This window comes from Aquarana catesbeiana, linkage group LG05, assembly GCF_042186555.1.
Source record: "Aquarana catesbeiana isolate 2022-GZ linkage group LG05, ASM4218655v1, whole genome shotgun sequence".
Classification (NCBI taxonomy): Eukaryota; Metazoa; Chordata; class Amphibia; order Anura; family Ranidae; genus Aquarana; species Aquarana catesbeiana.
The window spans coordinates 643,156,005-643,177,397 of record NC_133328.1 but is presented as its reverse complement, the minus strand read 5'-3'; the positions used below and the strand labels follow the sequence as shown (position 1 = coordinate 643,177,397).

The 21,393-nt window shown below is 47.2% G+C and overlaps 1 protein-coding gene across 1 annotated transcript in view; it reads right to left on the bottom strand.

Moving 5' to 3' along the window:
• The window catches only part of LOC141145617 (NACHT, LRR and PYD domains-containing protein 1a-like), a 361,842-nt gene that overhangs the window by 53,297 nt on the left and 287,152 nt on the right, over positions 1–21,393 (bottom strand). Inside the window, exons 12-13 of the mRNA XM_073632446.1 lie at positions 19,169–19,389; positions 13,342–13,616 (exon numbers count right to left, since the gene is read on the bottom strand). Coding sequence (XP_073488547.1) covers positions 13,342–13,616; positions 19,169–19,389 — 496 coding nt within the window. The remainder of the gene's footprint in view (positions 1–13,341; positions 13,617–19,168; positions 19,390–21,393) is intronic.

The window sequence follows — 21,393 nt, the reverse complement described above, 5'->3', positions numbered from 1 at the left end:
GTATATATATATACATCCCGGCTTGCATATATAAATATACACTGTATCCAGTTTAGCTAGATCTCACTGCAGGCCATTCCTGGTGTACTGTTGCTAATATACTTGAGGCAGGCAGGTGATTCAGCTAGCTGCAGTGCTATATATACACACACTATATCCAGTGTAGCTAGATTTGACTGCAGGCTGTTCCTGGTATACTTTTTCTAATATACTGTCAGACATACAGGTGATTCAGTGAGCTTCAGTGCATAAAAATATATATAGTCTCCTACATAAATATCCACTGCATTCTAGTCTAGCCAAGGCAGGCTAGTGAGGCAGGCAGGTGATTCAGTGAGCTGCAGTGCATAAAATATATATATACATTCTCCTACATATATATCCACTGCATACTAGTCTAGCCAAGCCTATATCTGACTGCAGGCCATTCCTGGTATACTTTTTCTAGTAAACTTCAGGCGGTGTTTTGCTAATCTAATTTTACAGCATGTCTGGAAGCCCACCAAGGAGAGGCAGATGCTCACAGGCCACTAAAAGAGGGCAAGCAGGCTCTGTGTCTACAGCCAACAGTGCTGGTCATGGACACGGTGCATCCTCAGCACGTGGACGTGAGGCACGCTTGCCCTTTTTTCGGGAGCTGGCCGTGTTGAGCCACATTGTGCAGAAGAGTTGGTAGAGTGTATCACAAAGCCGTCCCCATCCTCCTCATCCTCTGTCACACAGGCTAAGAGTAGTTTGGCTGCCAATGCAGCTGCTAAAGCGGCCTATTCCATCAGCTCAATGTCATCAGTCACTTCTTCCCTAGCCCCACCATCATGCACGGAGCAGTCCCCTGAACTGTTCGACCACAGTGTCGGGTACATGCTGCAAGAGGATGTGCAGCGTTTTGAAGCCTCCGATGATTGTACCCAGGTTGAGGAAGGCAGTAACGTGAGCCCAGAGAGAGGGGATGATGAGGTCACTGAGAGAGGACAAGAAACTGGCAGTCATGATCCCCCAGCTGCAGCATATTGCCAAGTGTCAGGTCCCACACTTACCAGACAGGTGAGTCCGCTTGGGCAGAGGGTAGGCTCCCTTACGTATCCGATTTGGGGCCCCTGGTAGAGTAGACAGGAGGCCCACGAATGCGGAGTGGTATGAGGGCCTGATGTTAGGGTCCTGGAGCAAGGTGGTCTGGCAAGCAACTGGTAGAGCTTCAGGAATGATGGAGCAGATGCTGAGCAGGAGCTAATCAGGCTGGTCACACACAGGCAGAGGTCGGCAACGGGCTGGCGGCAACGGTACAAGGGAGAAGGCAGAAACAAGGTCAAACAAGCCGGGGTCGGGTTCAGGCAGCAATCAAGGGAGGTCCAAAGGCAAGCCGGGTCACAACGGGTCAAACTACAGAGATACAGGAACACAGGAAGATCACGGAACAAGACACAGAGCTGTTTGATCAGGCAGCACCGAATCAGGGTAGAGGCAGGCTTAAATAGGCTGATTGGCGCCAAAATGCCGCGCTCGTGCACGCGCCGATTCGCCAAAGCGCCCCCGCATGCGCCCGAGCGCGCCCCCGACACCGGCCTGCACGCCCACACCACCGGGCACGTCAGCGGTAATGCCCATAGGCGGATGCGCGTTAGCGCGTACGCACGCACGCCCGGACGCCACCCTGCACGCCACGGCCGGTCAGACCAGACAAGCCAGTGCCCCCAGGAACACGCGCCCCAGCACGCACAGAGACACGAGCACCAACGCGCCCCGGCGCGCACCGACGCCCAACCAGGTAACCTCTCTGACAGTGCCCCCTCCTCAAGGGCAGACTCCGGATGCCCAGCTGGGCCATCTTTGAGGCATGAGAAGTTTTAAAAGACTGCAGAAGTTCTCTGGCATGTAAGTTACTTTCCGGCTCCCACTAATTATCTTCGGGTCCATAGCCCCTCCATTTTACAAGATATTGAACCTGATTGCGTCTTCTTCTGCAATCTAGAATTGCCTCCACTTTGAACTCCTCTTCGCCATCAACCACAATAGGTTTGGGTGGGCCAATGCTACGGCCAGAAAAGAAGTTGGGGGTGACCGGCTTCAAGAGGGACACGTGGAAGACTGGATGTATCCTCAGGGAGTTAGGAAGGTCAAGTTCGTATGCCACATTGTTGATTTTTCTTTTAATCAAGAAAGGACCCAAGTATTTGGGGCCCAGTTTTCTGGACGGACAGGCCAGCTTGAGGTTAGCGGTAGATAACCAGACAGAATTGCCAGGTTCCAGAACAAGTTCTCCCCGTCTCTTCCTGTCAAAGATTCTCTTGTAATCTTCCTGAGCCTTGGTCATGGTTTCCTGCAGCAATTTGTTATTGTTTGAAAAAAAGTCCAAAGTTTCAGATACTGCAGGAACAGGGCACTCGGGAATAGGTCCAGGCAAGAAGGATGGGTGGAAACCATAGTTGGCATAAAACGGTGACTGATTGGTAGCTGAGTGTAGTGAGTTGTTGTAGGAGAACTCCGCGATGGGAAGCAGGGAGGCCCAGTCATCCTGGGAAAATGCAGAGAAACAGCGGAGGTATTGCTCCAAGGTTTGATTCGTCCTCTCGGTTTGTCCATTTGACTGAGGGTGGTAGGCCGAAGAAAATGACAATTCGATTTCAAGGGCGCCACAAAGGGCTTTCCAGAATCTGGAGGTAAACTGGACGCCTCTGTCCGAAACTATGTTGGTCGGTACTCCATGCAGTCTGACGATCTCCTTAATAAAGATGGAAGCGGTCTCCATGGCCGAAGGGGTGCCCTTCATGGGGAGAAAATGGGCCATTTTAGACAGCCTGTCTACCACAACAAAAATGGACGAAAAACCTTCTGATGGGGGGGGAGTTCAACGATAAAGTCCATTGAAATCATGGCCCATGGTCTCTCTGGGACTGGTAATGGTCTCAACAGACCCCATGCTCTTGTCCGGCTACTCTTGCTTCTGGCACATGTGTTACAGGACTCAACATATTCCTTGCAGTCCTTAGTAAGGTGAGGCCACCAAAAGGTGCGTTGGACAAGATCAGTTGTCTTCCGTGTGCCGAAGTGACCGGCAAGTTTGTGATCATGGCACAAGCTTAACACCCGTACTTTTAGCTCCTCAGAGACCACAATTTTATTCTTGAACCAGAACAGCCCATCTTTGGTACAAGCTTCAGCAGGTGGAGACATTCCCATAGAGGATCGTCTGATTTGGGAGATTAGATCCTCCTGTAGGATCAGGAAATTTCCAGAGCGGAGGAAGGTGTCTGGAGACAGGGTCTTCTCAGAATCAAGAAACATTCGGGAAAGGGCGTCGGATTTGACATTCTTGGATCCGGGTCTGTAGGTAATATGAAAAATAAATCGGGAAAAAAAAAGTGCCCATCTGGCCTGCCGGGGTTTCAATCTCTTGGCCGTTCTTAGGTATTCTAAGTTTTTGTGGTCCGTGTAGACCAAAATGGGGTGAGCTGCACCTTCCAGGAGATAACGCCATTCCTCCAGGGCTGCTTTAATAGCTAGAAGTTCCCGATCTCCCACGTCGTTATTCTTCTCGGAAGGGGAGAGTTTACGTGAGAAGAATCCCACAGGGTACAGGAGTGCTTTGGCACCTTGTCTTTGTGAGAGCACAGCTCCAACCGCAACTTCGGAAGCATCCACTTCCAAGACGAAGGGCAAGGCAGGGTTGGGATGCTTGAGAATAGTGGCTGACGTGAACAGCGCTTTGAGTCTTTCAAAGGCCTCTTGTGCCTTAGGAGTCCAGCAGAACCGGCTTCCTTGTTTAATGAGTTCCGTAATGGTTATATTCGAAGAGAATCCCTTAATAAATTTCCTATAGAAATTGGCAAAGCCAATAAAACGCTGTACTCCTTTCTTGTCTATAGGTGCAGGCCAATCCAAGATAGCGGATACTTTTTGCGGATCCATTTTGATGCCGTCAGGGGAAATGATCAAGCCTAGGAACTGGATGGATTGGAGCTCAAACTCGCATTTTTCAAGTTTGGCGTAAAGCCCATGTTGTCTAAGCCGGGTAAGTACGTTTCGTACGTGTTTGCGGTGCTCAGTCAGGGAAGCAGAGGAAACCAGGATATCGTCCAGGTAGACGATGACATATAAGTCCAGGAAGTCACGAAAGACATCGTTGACGAAGTGCTGGAATGTGGCCGGTGCGTTGCACAGACCAAAGGGCATGACGAGGTACTCGTAGTGCCCGAATCGAGTACGAAAGGCCGTCTTCCATTCATCCCCCTCTCTTATGCGGATCAAATTATAGGCTCCACGGAGGTCCAGCTTAGTGAAGACGGTGGCCAGTAGAGGAACCGTTTCCTGGGTAACAGGACCGGAGCGGTGGGTGGAGCCGTCCGCTAAGAAAACTGCCAGTCCCTGGGCCTTAGTTTGAGTAGGGATATGATGGTCTTCGACGAAGGTCCGGTCAATGAATCCGCTACATGCTCCCGAATCAATGATGACCAGTACTGGCATGTTCCTTCCAGGTAACTGTAATACAACGGAAAGTGTTAGGTGGTTACCGGAACTAGGTAAGACAGGTGCACACAACGAGGAGGACGGCAGGCACTTACGTCTCTTATTGGGGCATGCTCTTGCAAAGTGCCCAGGCTCTCCACAGTACAGGCACAGGTTAAGTGTGCGTCTGCGTGTCTTCTCCTCTGGGGTCAGAGAGGGACGGAGCAGTCCCAACTGCATGGGCTCAGGAGCTTCCTGGGTTGGAATAGACGAGACAAGCGGAGCTTGGTTTGGGGCACTAGGGGCCCTGGGTAACATCCAGGTGAGGCGTGGGTGGCCAACAGATCTCTCAGAGCGTCTCTCTCTGAGGCGGCGGTCAATTTGAATTGACAAGTTGATTAGCTCCTCTAGTGTCTGAGGTACCCCCACCTGTGCTAATTCGTCCTTCAGGGGGTCCGACAACCCCAGCCGATATTGGTGACGCAAGGCCGCGTCATTCCACTCCGTATCAGAGCTCCAACGCCTAAACTCCACAGCGTAATCTTCGGCCGCTCTGCGGCCTTGTTGAAGGGAGTGCAAGGTGGCTTCTGCCGTGGCTGTTAACTGAGGGTCCTCATACAGCTGAGACATGGCTAAGAAAAAGTCACTCAAGGAATCCAGAGATCTGGCCTTTTGCTCCAGCAGATGGTGGGCCCAGGTCTGAGGCAAGCCGGTCAACAAAGATATGACGAACCCCACTTTGGTAGCCTCCAGGGAAAACGTACGGGGTTGTAAGGCAACCCGGTCATATAATGCCAGTGCTCGGCTGGCTGACCTTCAAAAGGAATGCAACCTGCCCAAGAACCGCCTCAGCTGTGACATGCCCATCAGGTGGAACTCAACATTGGCAATGCTGCAGTGGCTGCACACACAGCAGAGGGCCATCAATGAGTACCTGTGCAAGTATGGCACCAGGACAGGGTCAGGGGAGCTTGGCTTTTTTTTGCCACGCCAGTGGCTAATGATCAAGGATGCATGCACTGTCCTGTCACCATTTGAGGAGACCACGAGGATGGTGAGCAGTGACAGTGCATGCATTAGTGATACTGTCCCTCTTGTCTTCCTGTTGGAGCACACGCTGCGTGGAATAATGGACAGGGCACTTGAGGCAGAACAGAGGGAGGAAGAGGACTTCCTTACCTCTCAAGGCCCCCTTTATCCAGACAGTATTCCTGCGGGTCCGCCTATCACACAGAAAGAGGAGGAGGAGGATGAGGATTGTGTCAGCATGGAGGTGGATCCTAGCACTCAGCATCAGCAGCAGTCTTCAAGGGATCATTATCAGTCCCCAGAAACCCATGGACTTCTACGTGGCTGGGAGGAGGTGGCTGCGGATCATGTCGTCCTTAGTGACCCAGAGGACTCCGGACCGAATGCCTCAGCAAACCTACGCTGCATGGCCTCCCTGATCCTGCAAAGCCTGCGAAAGGACCCTCGGATTAATGATATCAAGGAGAGGGATCAGTACTGGCTGGCAACCCTTCTTGATCCACGTTACAAGGGTAAAGTTGCGGAACTTATCCAGCCTTCGCAGAGGATGAAACATCTTCGGGAGGCCTTGCAGAAAGGTTTGTGCAATGCGTTTCCAGAGCCTGGGAGGTTACAATTTCATGGTCATGGGCAACGTGTTGCTGAGGCTTCGGTCAGTCAGAGAAGGAGCGGTGGAGAAGGTGGCAGTCTGACCGATGCATTCAGACAATTTTTTAGTCCGCAGCCCCATGGTCTGATCGGTTCCAGCAACCATCGCCAGCGTCTGATTTACATGGTGCAGGAGTATCTAGGGGCAAGATCAGACTTGGAGACCTTTCCAACCGAAAATCCACTGGGTTACTGGGTCTTGAGGATGGATCACTGGCCAGAGCTTGCGCAGTATGCAATTGAGCTACTGGCCTGTCCTGCATCCAGCGTTCTATCTGAACTCACATTCAGTGCTGCTGGAGGCTTTGTAACCGATCACAGAGTGCGCCTGTCCACAGACTCAATTGATCAGCTCACCTTCATAAAACTTAATCAGTCTTGAATCACCAGCTACCAAGCACCTGATGCTGATGTAACCGATTCATTTTTCTATGAATGTGAGATCCCTTGAAGACTGCCTATGCTGATGCTGAGTGACTATCCTGTTATGCTGAGTGATTATCCTATTCCTCCTCAATGTTCATGTTGATAGCTTCTAAGAACATTTTTGTTTCTGGGCACCACCACCAGTGGCTAAGGCAAATTTTTCCTGCCCCTATTTAACAGGGGCGTATAATTAAAATTTTTGCTGTATTATTTTGCAGAAAGGCTCATTCCTGTGCTCAACTAGAGTATCTGTGAGGGGTTGCAGTGTTGTGGCACCACCACCAGTGGCTAAGGCCCAATTTTTCTGCTTCTGTTTAACAGGGGCGTGTAATTACAATTTGTGCTGTAATATTTTGCAGCAGGGCTCGTTCCTGCGCTCAACTAGAGTATCTGTGAGGGGTTGCCGTGTTGTGGCACCGCCACCAGTGCCTAAGGCCCAATTTTTCTGCCCCTGTTCAACAGGGGTGTGTAGTTAAAATTTTTGATTTAATATTTCTCAGCAGGGCCCATTCCTGCGCTCAACAAGAGTATCTGTGAGGCTTTACAGTGTTGTGCCACCACCACCGCCTAAGGCCCAATTTTTCTGCCCCTGTTTAACAGGGGTGTGTAATTACAATTTTTGATCTAATATTTCACAGCAGAGCCCGTTCCAGCGCCCACCAAGAGTAACTGTGAGGGCTTACAGTGTTCTAGTACCACCAACACCTAAGGCCCAATTTTATGCAGAGTGGCAGGCTGTATAGTATATACAGGCAGTCCTCTATTTTCAAACATCCGACTTACAAATTACTCCTACTTACAAACGGAGGGAGACAACGGGAAGTGAGGGGAAATCTACCCCTAGGAAAGGAAATTCTCTCCTGTAAGAGTTAATATGGGAAAAAGTTGTCACCACTAACGCTTTATCACCAATCCTTGTTTCCCTAATAACCCCAAATTTTCAAAATCCAATTGTCATTGGGACAGAAAGTGAGGGGAAATCTTCTGAACAGGGGCACAGACAGAAAAACAAATGTTACAGGGGTGATAATAACCCTTCCCTATGCTATCCAAAAAGCTTAAAAATAGATTTTTTGGCTGGAGCTACACTTACAAAATGTACCTGTTCCAAATTACAAAACAGATTCAACTTAAGAACAAACCTACAGTCCCTGTCTTGTTTGGGCCGCCTGTATACTGCTGTTCAGAGTATATAGGGCCTGGGGGTCCCACACCTTTTCTTTTTTTTAATTTGGGTACAGGGTTCCCCTTAATATCCATACAAGACCCAAAGGGCCTGGTAATGGGCTGGGGAGGGGGGTACTCATGCCGTTTTTCTCAATATTTTTCATCCATATTCTCGGGACCCGACATTACATTACAGCCGCAAGCAGTTTTAAATGACTTTTATTCCTTTAGAAATGTCATTTTGTGCAGGGACTGTTCTAAACACAGGAAACATGCGCCACTTTACAGGCATACTATAGACACCCCCCCAGGTACGAAATTTAAAGGAATATTTTACTTTTATTGTTTCACTTTAAGCATTATTAAAATCACTGTTCCCGAAAAAAACATCCATTTTTAAAACTTTTTTTTTGCATTGATACATGTCCCCTGGGGCAGGACCTGGGTCCCCAAACACTTTTTAGGACAATAACTTTCATAGTAGCCTTTAAAATTCACACTTTTGATTTTTCACGTTCGGGTCCCATAGACTTTAATGGTGTTCGAATGTTCGCCCAAACTTTCGGTCCGTTCACATGTTCTGCTGCGAACCGAACCGGGGGGTGTTCGGCTCATCCCTAATTGCCAACAAGGGTTTCTCCACCAAGTACTAAGTCATGTTTTGCTTGGGGATCAAATACTTATTTCACTCATTGAACTGAAACTTAATTTATAGCATTTGTTTTATGTGTTTTTTCTGGATTTTTGGTTGATATTCTGCCTCTATCATTTAAAATACACCCGTGATAAAAATTATAGACCCTTCATTTCTTTGAAAGTGGGCAAACTTACAAAATCTGCAGGGGATCAAATACTTATTTCCCCCACTGTACGTAAGGGAGGCCTTCCTCTGCATTATCGGGCTCATCTACAAGGTACATGAGAACGTGACACCTTACTGGCCAGTGCATTGGGGCCCAAATTCAGCATGGGGGCTCTTGAACTTTAGTCCCTCTGAACCCAGGTATAGGTGCCTGCATTATGTCCCAAGCAGGCAATACTGTTTCTTTTTTAATATGGTGTAGTAGAGTGTGGCCTACAGTCTCTCTCTGACTCCTAGGGTGACAACTTATATCTTCTTGCCATCTGTCCATGGCTCAGTGAAGTCAGCTGCAGTGGCATCCTTCCCAATGATCGGACGGCGATACCAGGCTCATTGATGGCATTTACACAAACCAGGATATGTCTGCCACCCAACTCCTCTGCATCACCAACCCTGCAGCCATTCATCCAGTCAGCTGCACTGTATCCTCCATAACATTCTCCCAATGACTGCACTGAGCCCAAAAGCAGTACTTCATCAGAGCTCAGGTATTGCTAGGATCTGTAGTTCCAGAGCCAATCTAAAACACAGGTTCAGTCTCACTGGGAATTACATCCCCTACAAGTCCTAGTTCCTCCCAGCAGGTTGTGTCATACCCAGGATGCACAGAAGTCTATATCCCCTTCCTATGTGTTCCTGGGTGGTGGGCGGGGCTTCCCTCAGGCTCCCAGTCTTTCCACATCCCAGCACCAATTTCTCTATTAACTATCACTCCTCTGCTCTCCAGTGGCCTGACAGGAAGGCTAAAAGTTTGGGGGCAGCAGCAGGGGCAGTATAGGCTGACAGCCCAGTTTGTTCATCCATTCCTTTGCTGTCAGCACTGCAGACCAGGGCTACAAAAATTTCAAAAGGACGACCAGTTACAAATTTGTCTTATTCTGAACAATTGATTCTCTAACAAATCCTGTGCACATTTATCAAAGTTCAATGTTTATTTTATGCATGTGTTAAGAAGGAAGAGAAAACGGCTATCCACATTGTGTCCAAAATAGTTATCCAAAAAGCATATCCAAACAAAATCCAAGAATCCAGGGCAACTCTTATAGCTTGAAATTATCTCATAGTCCACTGCTTTAAATGTTAAGGGTACAAAAAACATCCATGCATGGGAGTAGAGTGCCCGTACCCGACAAGTTTTGCCAGTCACAGCCAGATTCCTCAGAGGAGGGACTGATGTAAAATTTGATAAAATAGAGGAAAGGTCCACTTTAAGCAATGTAGATCTATCATCAATCACAATGAATGATGATCCTGACACAAAAAAAAGGTCAGTCATGCATGACTATGCTCTCCTGATAGACTCTTCCTGCAACTGACAGATTCTTGCAGATATCAGCCGGCATCTCCAACCCTTAGAATGAATCATTGGTTGCTAGAAGGCAGGTGGCTGCCAGCAACCTATCAGCCATGAGAACCAAGTGAGAAGTTGTCATATTTAGTGGTGGTAGTAATACTACCAGTAAATAAAAGACTTCCTGCAGCAACCAATGGTTCCTCTTTTGGAGGGCAGGAAAACAGACCACTTTGCCTGTTTGGCAAATGGCAAACATCCAAAGTTCAAACACTATGTCACTGCAAACATGAACCTAATTTCTAGTGAGCACAGTGGTAGAAAGACCCTGCGCCCTGTGTTTGGCCTTGGCCTGCTAAAGAAAGCAGACACATAAAAGACCGGCAGGATCAGGCTAGCTCCTGAAGGAAACATTTTACAAATTTTCTTTGTTCGCAAAACTAAAATCCTTCTAGCCACAGAAGTGGGAAGGTTCTCAAGAATTTACAGAGGAAATTTTAAAAAATACAGAGACTCCCGGAGGATCTGTATGTAGTGTGACAACTTTTTTATTTTAAACTTTGGATATAGTTCGAGGAACTCCCGAACACAATGAGTGAAGCGATTATAGTGGTGATCCCCAAGCCCGGGAAATACCCCACATTATGCTCCTCATATCGCCCCATATCCCTTCTGAATGTGGATGCAAAATTACTGGGGAAAGTATTGGCCAATAGGCTTAATTTGGTCATTACTGCACTGATCCACAGGGACCAAACAGGCTTCATGCCCGGAAGAGGTACTGACATTAATATCAGACGCCTTCATACTCACATGGACAGGGCAGACGAGAAGACTAAGGGAACGGTGGCCTCACTCGACGCGGACAAGGCTTTTGACTCCGTCGAGTGGGGCTACTTATGGGAGGTGCTCTCGCGATTTGGGTTTGGCCCGGGTTTCACGAACTGGCTCCGCATGCTATACCATGGCCCTTCAGCTAGAATTCATACCAATGGCTGCCTATCAGGGAAGTTCCAATTATCTCGGGGCACGAGACAGGGTTGTCCCCTCTCCCCGGGCCTATTTGCTCTGGCAATGGAGCCCCTGGCTATATTGTTGAAGGCGGATCCTGGTGTAAGGGGGCTCCAGGTAGGTCCAATCGAGGAAAAGATATCGCTGTATGCGGACTATGCTTTGCTCTATTTAGCGGATGCGTCGTCCTCTTTACAGACTGCACTGGAACTAATTAATCGATTGGGCGGGTACTCGGGGATTCGCATCAATTGGGACAAGTCGGTTCTTTTCCCGCTCCACCCCTCGACCCCCAGGGTGCCACATCCGCAGCTCAAATGGGTAGATGACTTCAAATACCTGGGGATTAAAATTAGTTGTAAAGTGCAGGAGTATCTGGAAAACAATCTGCGACCACTCATGACACATCTAACGGCTAGGTGTGCTGCATGGCGTTCTCTTCCTTTGACCCCTGTTGGCAGAGTCAATCTGCTAAAAATGATTTACCTTCCCAAATATCTATATTTCTTCCGCAACACCCCCATACACATCCCCAGGAGTTTTTTCCGGAGGTTGGAGAGTCTGCTGATACACTTTGTCTGGGCAGGGAGGCCACCCAGGGTGGCCAAACAGATCCTATATCTCCCACTTTCGGGGGGAGGACTGGCACTACCGAATTTTCAAATTTATTATTGGGCGGCCGTTCTGGTCATGATTCGGTGGTGGTTCTCCCAGCCCACACAGAATCCAGCGGTCACTCTGGAAGCAGCCAATCTGGGATCCTTCACTGCACTGACCAATCTCCCATTTCATGGACATAGGGCCAGTTCGTCCATGACAACTCTGATGCGAACCACCGTGAGGGTCTGGCAGGAGGCTAGGAAGAAATACAGGAAACCTAATCACATTTCACCACACATGCCCCTTTGGGGTAACCCTATGCTTCCTCACTTTTACAGTATACCAGACCCCTCTCTATGGGCAAAAAAGGGAATCCTTACCTTAAAACATATAGTTCAGGACGGTAGGCTTATGACTTTTCAGGTTCTGAGGCAGTCGTTTGCTATCCCGTCCTCTTTTCAATTCAGGTACTGGCAGCTGAAGCATGCCTTTGAAGCCCAGTTCCCTGCCCCCCTCACTTTGGAACCTGACTCAATTGAACGGGTCTTGATTTCCAGTGTGATGGGGAAGCCTCTCTCAACACTACACCTATACCTTACAGTAGAGTATGATACCAAACTAACTAAAACCTGGGAAAAGTGGAGGATGGATATTCCTTCTTTGGATGAAGAAGAGTGGAAGGAGTGCTTAATTTCCTACATTCCTTCCATGATCGCTGCAAAAGATAGGTTCGTACAATTTAAGTTCCTACACAGAGTGTGCTTCACCCCACAGAGATTGGCGCGTATTTACCATCAAAGAGATCCCAACTGCCAAAGATGCAGGCAGGAGGTGGGTACCTTCTGGCACATGGTCTGGTCCTGTCCCAAACTCCGACCCTTTTGGACAGAAGTGGCCTCCGCACTGGGCAATGTCACAGGTTTAAATGTACCGGTTGATCCTCAAATACTATTACTCAGCCTTTTGGAAGATGTTGAGGGAGACAGGTATAGTAAATTGTGTCTTACCTTCTCATTATATTATGCTAGACGTGAAATTTTACTGGGATGGAAACTAGTAGAGCCTCCTACTCTGGCCTCGTGGAGAAGGTCGGTGAACTTGGTACTCCCTCTGTATAGAATGACATATGAAAGTAGGCAATGCCCAGAGAAATTTGATAAAATCTGGTCCCCTTGGGTAGATGCTTCCGGAGACCCTGAACCCCCTACCCCCTAGTCATGACGCAAAACACATTGGAGGACATTCTCTATCCCATGCTTATTCTCCTTCTGTCCCCTTTCCCCCTCATCCCTCTTCCATCCCCTCCCCCCCCCTCCATTCCTTTCTCGTCCCCCCCCGCCCAGGCTTAATCGAATACTGGTTACTTACATAATGTTACCTAAGATTTTGTAATACTATAATGCATTAAGCTGCACTGTTAAGTGATACTTCTGACATCTGCACAGGAATACTGGAATATTTGATAAATAGTGGCTACCGGATGATGGTAGATCTTACTGTCTTTATTCTCTTTGCACTGAATGTACTAACTTATTTTGTATTGTAATGCTGATTTGTTTAATAAAATTTTCTGTTAAAAAAAAAAACTTTGGATACTTCACTTTCTGTCTCAGAGCATCAGCAGGACATAAGAGAAGTTTCCTTCAATGCAAAGAGGATAACCCCTTTTAAAAAGTTGCAAGCAGAACAGACTTTTCCATCATAAGATTTTCCTTGTTCCTTTGACAACTCAAAAATGTTGACTTTCCCATCATTTCTGTACTAAAGAGTAGTCAATGGCGGTAGTTCTAACCCTTATCCAAAACAAACCCACACCTTATTCAAAACAAACATGAAAATGATTAATTTCCAAACTATAGTTCACCTTTATCTCCAGCTGGTTTCTGGGTATCACATGAAGATGAAATTTATACTCCAAGAATTTCACATCTTCTGGACAAACGACTTTACCATATAACAGAGCCTTCCCCTCGAATGGAATAGGTCCTCTCCATAAATTTAAAAGTAGAACAAAAAGACTAGAAAAGGAGGGATTTTCCAGTACAATATGGGATGGTCCAATTGTTTGGTGTTTTATTATATTAAATATTCCATCCTTAAAGTTGCCACATCGAATTAGAGAGATGCCTCTTTTCAGACCTAGAGAATAAAAAGAAATTAGAAATAGTTTGTTACGCTTTAATGAGTTGGTAAACATTGTTCAGATATACAGTGCTCAGCATAAACTAGTACACCCGTTTTGAAAAATAAATTTGAATCAATATGTCAATGAGCCCATGAACCATTTTTTTTTTTTTTTTTTTACAAAACTGAGTTTTATAGAACATATGTTTAGCTCATTACATGAAAGTAAGGTTAATAATAGAACTTAGATTACAAAATCTTCAGTTATACTCAGATTGATGCAAAAATGACCCCAAAAATCACCCCACAACAAAAACTACATCTAGTATTTTGTATGACCTCCATGATTTGTAAGGCGAGCACCAAGTCTTCTAGGCATGGAATGAACAAGTTGGCGACATATTGCTACATCGATCTTTTTCCATTCTTCAAGAACTACCTCTTTTAGAGCCTGTATGCTGGATGGAGTGTGATGCTCTTCTGCATTCCCAGTAGGTGTTCCCCGAATGGGTTCAGATCAGGAGACATACTTGGCACTGAATCTCTTTCGACTGTTTCTTCTTCAGAAATGCAAGTGGCCTTAGATATATGTTTTGGATCATTGTCATTCTGGAAAAGTGCATGATTACCAAGGGCACGGAGTGATGGCAGCATCTTATCTTTCAATATAGAGCAGTACATCTGTGAATTCATTATACCATTAATGAAATGCAGCTCCCCGACACCAGCAGCACTCATGCAGCCATAGAAGGACACTGCCACCACCCTGTTTCACTGTAGGCACCATGCATTTTTCTTTGTGATGCCATACAGGTTTGAAGCCATCCGTTCCAAAAACATTTATCTTGGTCTCATCACTCCAGAGTACAGAGTCCCAGTAGTCTTCTTCTTTTTCAACATGGAAAATTCTAGGCGGGCTTTTTTGTGCATGGGCTTTAGGAGAGGCTTTCTTTGTGGATGACACCCATGCATGCCATTCCACTGCAGTGTACGCTGTATTGTGTCATGTGAAATAATCACCCCAGTTTGGCTATTTCTTTAACTAACTACATTGAACTTGCATGGCGATTTTCTTCAACACTTCTCATCAGAAGACACTCTTGTCGAGGTGTTAACTTCCATGGATGGCCTGGACATCTCTGTGGGATGGTTGCAGTTCCATCTTTGTTACATTTTTGTATCACTTTTGCTCCAGTATTTTGACTGATAAGTAAAGCTTTGATGATCTTCTTGTAGCCTTCACCTTTCTTGTGTAAAGAAATGATTTTCTAAGGCCTTATGACATTTCTCTTCCATGTGATGCCATTGCTGACAGCATGAAATGGGCGGGGTTTTCTTTGTTGTTAAGGAACACCTTTTTATAATCAACTGCCTGCTGGACACCTGTTAAATGAATATCTACACTCACCTGTATTTGAATTCTTGTTAATTAGGATTTAGTTGTCTAAAATTTAGCTTTGCTCCTAAAGCCTCGTACACACGATCGGACTTCAACCAACTTTTCCGTGGATTTTGGTCCGAAGGGCGTTGGCTGTGAATTTGTTCTGCATACACACGGCACAACATTTTCAGCCAACATTCACCAAACCACGTGGTTTTTCAGCTCTTTAGCGCCACCCTTTGGACAACTTCTGCTATTGTTGTCTGATGTTTAGCATTGGTTCCGAGCATGCGTGTTTTGTACTTTGGATTTTAGTTGGACGGACTTGCTTACACACGATCGGATAAATCGACATAACAGATTTATTGCCCAACAATTGGTGAGCATGAACAGCCAACTTTTGTTGTTGTTAATTCAGCCAACAATTGTCTGATAGAGCATACACATGGTCGGATTATCCGACACAACACGTCCATCAGACAATTATGGCCATAAAGTTGGATCGTGTGTACGAGGCTTAACAGGTATAGTCTGATTGAATACAGTACATTATGTGCAGACTCTAATGATGTGAAATACCCAAAGGGGTGGATTTACTCAAAGGCAAATAGACTGCACTTTGCAAGTGCAGTTGCTCCAGAGAGCTTAGTAAATGAGGTAAAGCTTCACTTTACAAAGAGTACCCAATCACATGCAAGGACAATTAAAAACAAAAAAGCATTTTTGCTTGCACATGATTGGACAATGCAAGTTAAGCAGAGCTTTCCTTACTAAGCTCTGAAGAAAATACCCTTGCAGAGTGCACAGTCCATTTGCCTTTTGTAAATCAACCCCATAGTGTCCATTAGTTGTAAAAGGCCATATCACCTAGGCTGCCCAAAGGGAACAGCTGTTCATTCATGGCTAGTAGGGATGATACGAGCATACCTGGGTTTGGTTTGTGGGATGTTCGCTGAACAGCTCATATGTTCGAGCGTTAATCCAAACCCCATTCACATTAATTGGAGACAGTTCCATCCAACTTTGTAGGTTTTGAAGGCTAATAGGAAAGGGGTTGTCAAACACATGACATGGGAGACTGAGCACTGGCAGAGGAAGTGTGTACCAATGCAAAAAATGAATAACATTTTACGGGGAGCCTTTTAGTAATTAATAAAGTGAAACAATAAAAATTGACAATGTTAGGGCATGTCACCCCTGTACAGTGTATATAAAGAGAAAGGTAACCCCTGGGGGTGGGACTTTGAAGGTACTGACAAAATAACAATGAAGATAAAAAATTATTTTAATTTATTCAAGAGAAAATATACACAGAGCATTGAACATGGTCATGAATGCTAAGAAATCAATATATGTAACATGAAGATACAGAATCCTATACCCTGTGCAGTGTATACAATCTACTACAACAAAACTGACATTTACACATTTACAAAGAAAAAAAACACCATTTTAATTTTCTAGTAAACAATTTTCCCTGCTGGCTTCCTTTAATTGAAAACATTGCTTAGGGGAATTTTGGGGGTCATCATCCTTTTTCCACAAAAAAAAAAAAGCCGGCGCAGAAATATTTCTTACTGACTAAGAAAAGAAAATACATAGGGCCTCCTAAAATACATACCAGACCCTTATCCAAACATGCAGCCTGGCTGCTCAGGCAAGGGGAAGACCAGCATACAGCTGGTCTTCCAGGGTCTTCTGAATCATATTAGATCACATATACCTAATATGAGGACAAAACAAAAGGCTTTTTCTCATTCCTATCATGGTGGGTGGAGTCTATAGGTGGGAGGGGCTTATCATAATCTAAACACATTTAAAAAAGTTTTTTAAAACGTGAATAACAGATCCTTGGACCAGCGGCTTGATCAAGTATAGATAAAAAAAAGGGGAGGGCAGGGGCAGACTGACCAGTCGGTCCATTTGGACATGGTCCGAGGGCCCAGCCGCTAAAGAGGGCGCGCCAGCGCCACCTGTTGGACCCTTTAGGGCTGGTGATCACCTTTTCGTATGGGCCCCAGCGCTGTCTCGGAGGATAAGGGGGAGGGCAGGCGCCGCCGGTTTACATAGAGTGGGGATCTCCCGCTTACCGCTGTCATCCGATGTCCTGCCTCCTTAGATAGATGTCTCACTGGTCCAATACCGGGACATGTAACGTCTAACAAAGGAGGTGGAACATCTGATGACAGCGGTCGCTAGGTGTCACAGCGGGAGTTACCTGCTCTGTGTGATCCGATGGCTCTCCTCTCTATCCCCCATGCACTGATCAGGCTGCATGGAGGGGGCACTCTAGGTGAGGCTGCATAGAGGGGGCACTCTAGGTGAGGCTGCATAGAGGGGGCACTCTAGGTGAGGCTGCATAGAGGGGGCACTCTAGGTGAGGCTGCATAGAGGGGGCACTCTAGGTGAGGCTGCATAGAGGGGGCACTCTAGGTGAGGCTGCATAGAGTGGGCACTCTAGGTGAGGCTGCATAGAGGGGGCACTCTAGGTGAGGCTGCATAGAGGGGGCACTCTAGGTGAGGCTGCATAGAGGGGGCACTCTAGGTGAGGCTGCATAGAGGGGGCACTCTAGGTGAGGCTGCATAGAGGGAGCACTCTAGGTGAGGCTGCATAGAGGGGGCACTCTAGGTGAGGCTGCATAGAGGGGGCACTCTAGTGAGGCTGCATTAAGGGGCACTGGTGAGGCTGCATTAAGTGCAATGGTGAGGCTGCATTGATGGGCATTGGTGAGGCTGCATTGATGGGCATTGGTGAGGCTCATTGATGGGCATTGGTGAGGCTGCATTCATGGGCACTGATCAGGCTGCATTCATGGGCACTGGTGAAGCTGCATTCATGGGCACTGGTGAAGCTGCATTCATGGGCACTGGTGAGTCTGCGCTGATTGGCACTGGTGAGGCTGCATTGAGAGGCACTGGAGAGGCTGCATTGAGAGGCACTGGAGAGGCTGCATTGAGAGGCACTGGAGAGGCTGCATTGATGGGTACTGATGAGGGCTTTTTCTAACATAGACTCTCAAATGGGCATAAAGAGGACCCGGTCACGCAGGCAAGGTCATTATGTGTTGCGCCACGTGTCTCCTTGCACAGGGCCTGCTGCAAACCTTCTAGATCGACCGTCCCGGATAGGGAAAAGGTCACCAATTCACTCCAAGTACCTCCCTCAGCTCGGCAAACAGTGCCCAAATGGTGGAAGAGCAGGGCCAGGGTGCGTGCCAGCCAACCACCCACTGTGACCCACCCACAGCAAGGCCAGGGTGCCAGCCACCCACACATGGTGACCCACCCACAGCAGGGAGCCAGCCAGCCACAGAGGACGCAGGAGCCAGACAACCACAGAGGATGTGGGAACCAGCCAGCCACAGACGACGTTGGAACCAGCTAGCCACAGAGGATGCGGGAACCAGCCACAGCTACAGTACCCATAGTTAAGGTAAGAGGAGCTCTACACAGTGCCAATTTTTTTTTCTACTTTGTGAGTGGTTGGAGCAGGGGTGAGAGACATGGCACAAGGAGGGGGTCCTGTGAGGACCAGAGTGAATGAAGGTGTTCACTGTACACTCTGTTAGAAAGAGGCCCCCCTCCAGGTCCCATTATAATCCTTTGTAGTCTCTAATAGGTCCTGGAGGAGGGTCTCTCTCTCTCTAACAGAGGCTCTCTAATGGACACTGTTCGAGAGAGAACCCCCTCTAGGTCCCATAAAAAAGGGCAGAAGTTGGCGAGGTCAGGGGTGGGTCATGGGTGGGGCCTGAAAGGGGGCCCTTGCTTTATTTGGTCCGGGGGCCGTGAGTGTTGTCAGTCCGCCCCTGGGGGAGGGGATGGTGGCTGATATCATTGATCATGTATACCCTTGGTCATAGGGCCAGGCAGGGATACATCTCTGGTTGCTAGAATCCTGGAGTTGGAATTTAGGAAGTTGGTATACATGTGTCCCCAGTGAAAGATTTCCACCACCCACTGGTGTCAGTGACAACTGTAACATTTTTGATTTCCAAATCACTTTCTGTCCAGAGGACAATTAGAAAAGGTTAATGTCCCCAGATGGCAATAAATAGCCCCAGACACAAATGAAAGTAAAAACCTGACAGAATTAAGCCCTTTTCTATACTACCCAATAAAAAAATTGGCTTTAGATATACTTTAGAAAAACCTTCTTAAATTAAATTAATATAATTATTTGGCCTACCTTGTAAATGCAAGTAATGTGGTAGATGCACTGCTGACACTACATCAGGGTCTACGGTTATGTTAAACATAGGACCCACAATGTAATATCCCTCCTTCTGTATTTTATTTACAGTGCCACTCAAAAACTCCAGATCATATGTGATGGTCACTTGGGATTTCACTTGGAATTTAATTCCCGTCTCAGTGCAGCAGAAAAGACGACCAGGCTTCAGTTCTAGTCTAAATGAAAAAAAAATATATATATTAATAATAATGGTAATTATAATAATAATTTAGAACCTAAATGCCCCAAGTTCCCAATTTCCTGTTAGGTAGCTGACAACATTGGCTCTGCTGAATTGAATTCCAAGCAATGTTGTCAGCCCTGCCTGCTGGACTACATTACTTTGCTTATTCCTAAGCCACTCTGCCCTTCTTCAAAGTGACGGACCAAATTTCCTGGTTTCGTTTTCGGGGTAAGCTTGGAAAGTTTGAAACACTTAAAAGTTTGGATGCTGATGCTGAACCCCATTCAGAGCCGAAGTATGAATTTAGTCCATTGGCGGCTGGTGCTAAACTTTTTTTTTGGGGGGGGGGGCGGCACGCAAACCCCCCCAGGTCAGCCTGCATTTAGCCTCTCCATGGTGACGATCCCCCACACTCCATGGCTTCCTCGGCTTCTCCTCCCGGCCAACATGATCTGCCCAGAAGGAGAAGCCGGAGGACAATAGCGAAAGCCCAACATTTTTAAAGCCAATTAAAGCCTCCGGCTATAATCATGTGGCTTGCAAAAAAAAAAAAAAACCTCATGTATGAGTCCAGCGCCCTGCAAGGCGGCCACTCCCCTAATGTACCGGGCACTCCTGAATTAGTCATAGCTATTTTCTGGGCTAATAGGTATAGAATTGTCAAACAAAGGGCATGGGGAGCTGGGCACCACCCTTGGGGACTTGCACAAATGCAACGGAAAATGTTAAAAATGATCGTTTAGTGGGAGATGGCCTTTTCAGGCAGCTTGAAGGTTGACATTTAAAATTTGCAATTCCTTTAAATGACATACTTAGGGGGCGGGGTGCCTGAAAGCTGTTCTTAGTTTTATAGAACATGGACATTGCAACTTTATTGGACATCATGGAAGACCTCAATGTCTAATTCTTAAAGCAAATTTTCAAACTATTCAGGAAAGGAAAACTTTTGAATTAAGAATGATAATTCCATTTGACACAACAGATAATGGCCTAAATTTGGATATGGGTTTTCTCAGGGTTTTTTTTCTTAAACAATAGGTCGCTGGAACTCAACCATTACCCCCCCCCCCAAAAAAAAAACCCCTCCCCCACACACACCTCACAAACAGTGAATTCGTAAATTTTACCTTCTGTCCTGGACGCCGCCCCCGGGGGTTCCCCTCCTGCTCCTCCTCCTATCGTCAGTGTCACAGACAGATCCCGCCCCGGGCCAGGGAGAAGATGCAGCGTGGAAAGCTGCACGGAGGAGGGTAGGCGGGTCCTTAGGCGGAGCCCAATTCTCTGTCAGTCAAACTGCGTGCAGCTGGTCTGGCCAGCCACTCTGGCCAGCTGGTCACTGGCACGATATTTACAAGTGCCGCCGAAGCTGGGGGCTGAATTTGTGCAGAACGCGGCCACGAGCGCCAGGACTCGGCAAAACAGGTCTAGGGGGGCTTTTTTCGTACAGGGGGGGTGGCTTTTTGCCGCCCCCCCCGCAAGGTGCCGCCCTAGGCCTGGGCCTTGTCGGCCTAGGCCGAGAAACAGCACTGAAAAGGGTTTGTTAATCCATCTGTATAAAACTATGCCAGCCCCTCTATTAGAGGCTGGCATAGCACACTGTGTCAGTTTTAAAAAACGAGTGTTCTAAATACCTAATTTGAGCTGTCTTCAGGCCGGTCAAATCACTCGCGGCCGCTCTACAGCTCCGATGGATGACTTCTGCGGGAGGGGCTGTGATCTCACTTTGACGTCAGCCAGGGAGATCACGTGGCCACTCGTCTCCTCTGCAGAAGCCCTGTATCAGAGCTGTAAAGCGGCCGCGAGTCACGTGACCGGCCAGGAAGACAGCTCAAATTTGGTATTTAGAACACTCGTTTTTTAAAACTAATGACATGGTGTGCTATGCCAGCCTCTACTAGAGAGGCTGGCAGTGATCATTTAAACTTTTAATTTTACAAGAATAGCGGCGGGGGGATGGGGCCGGGAGGGGGGGGTGAGGGGGGGGGGGGAGAGGAGA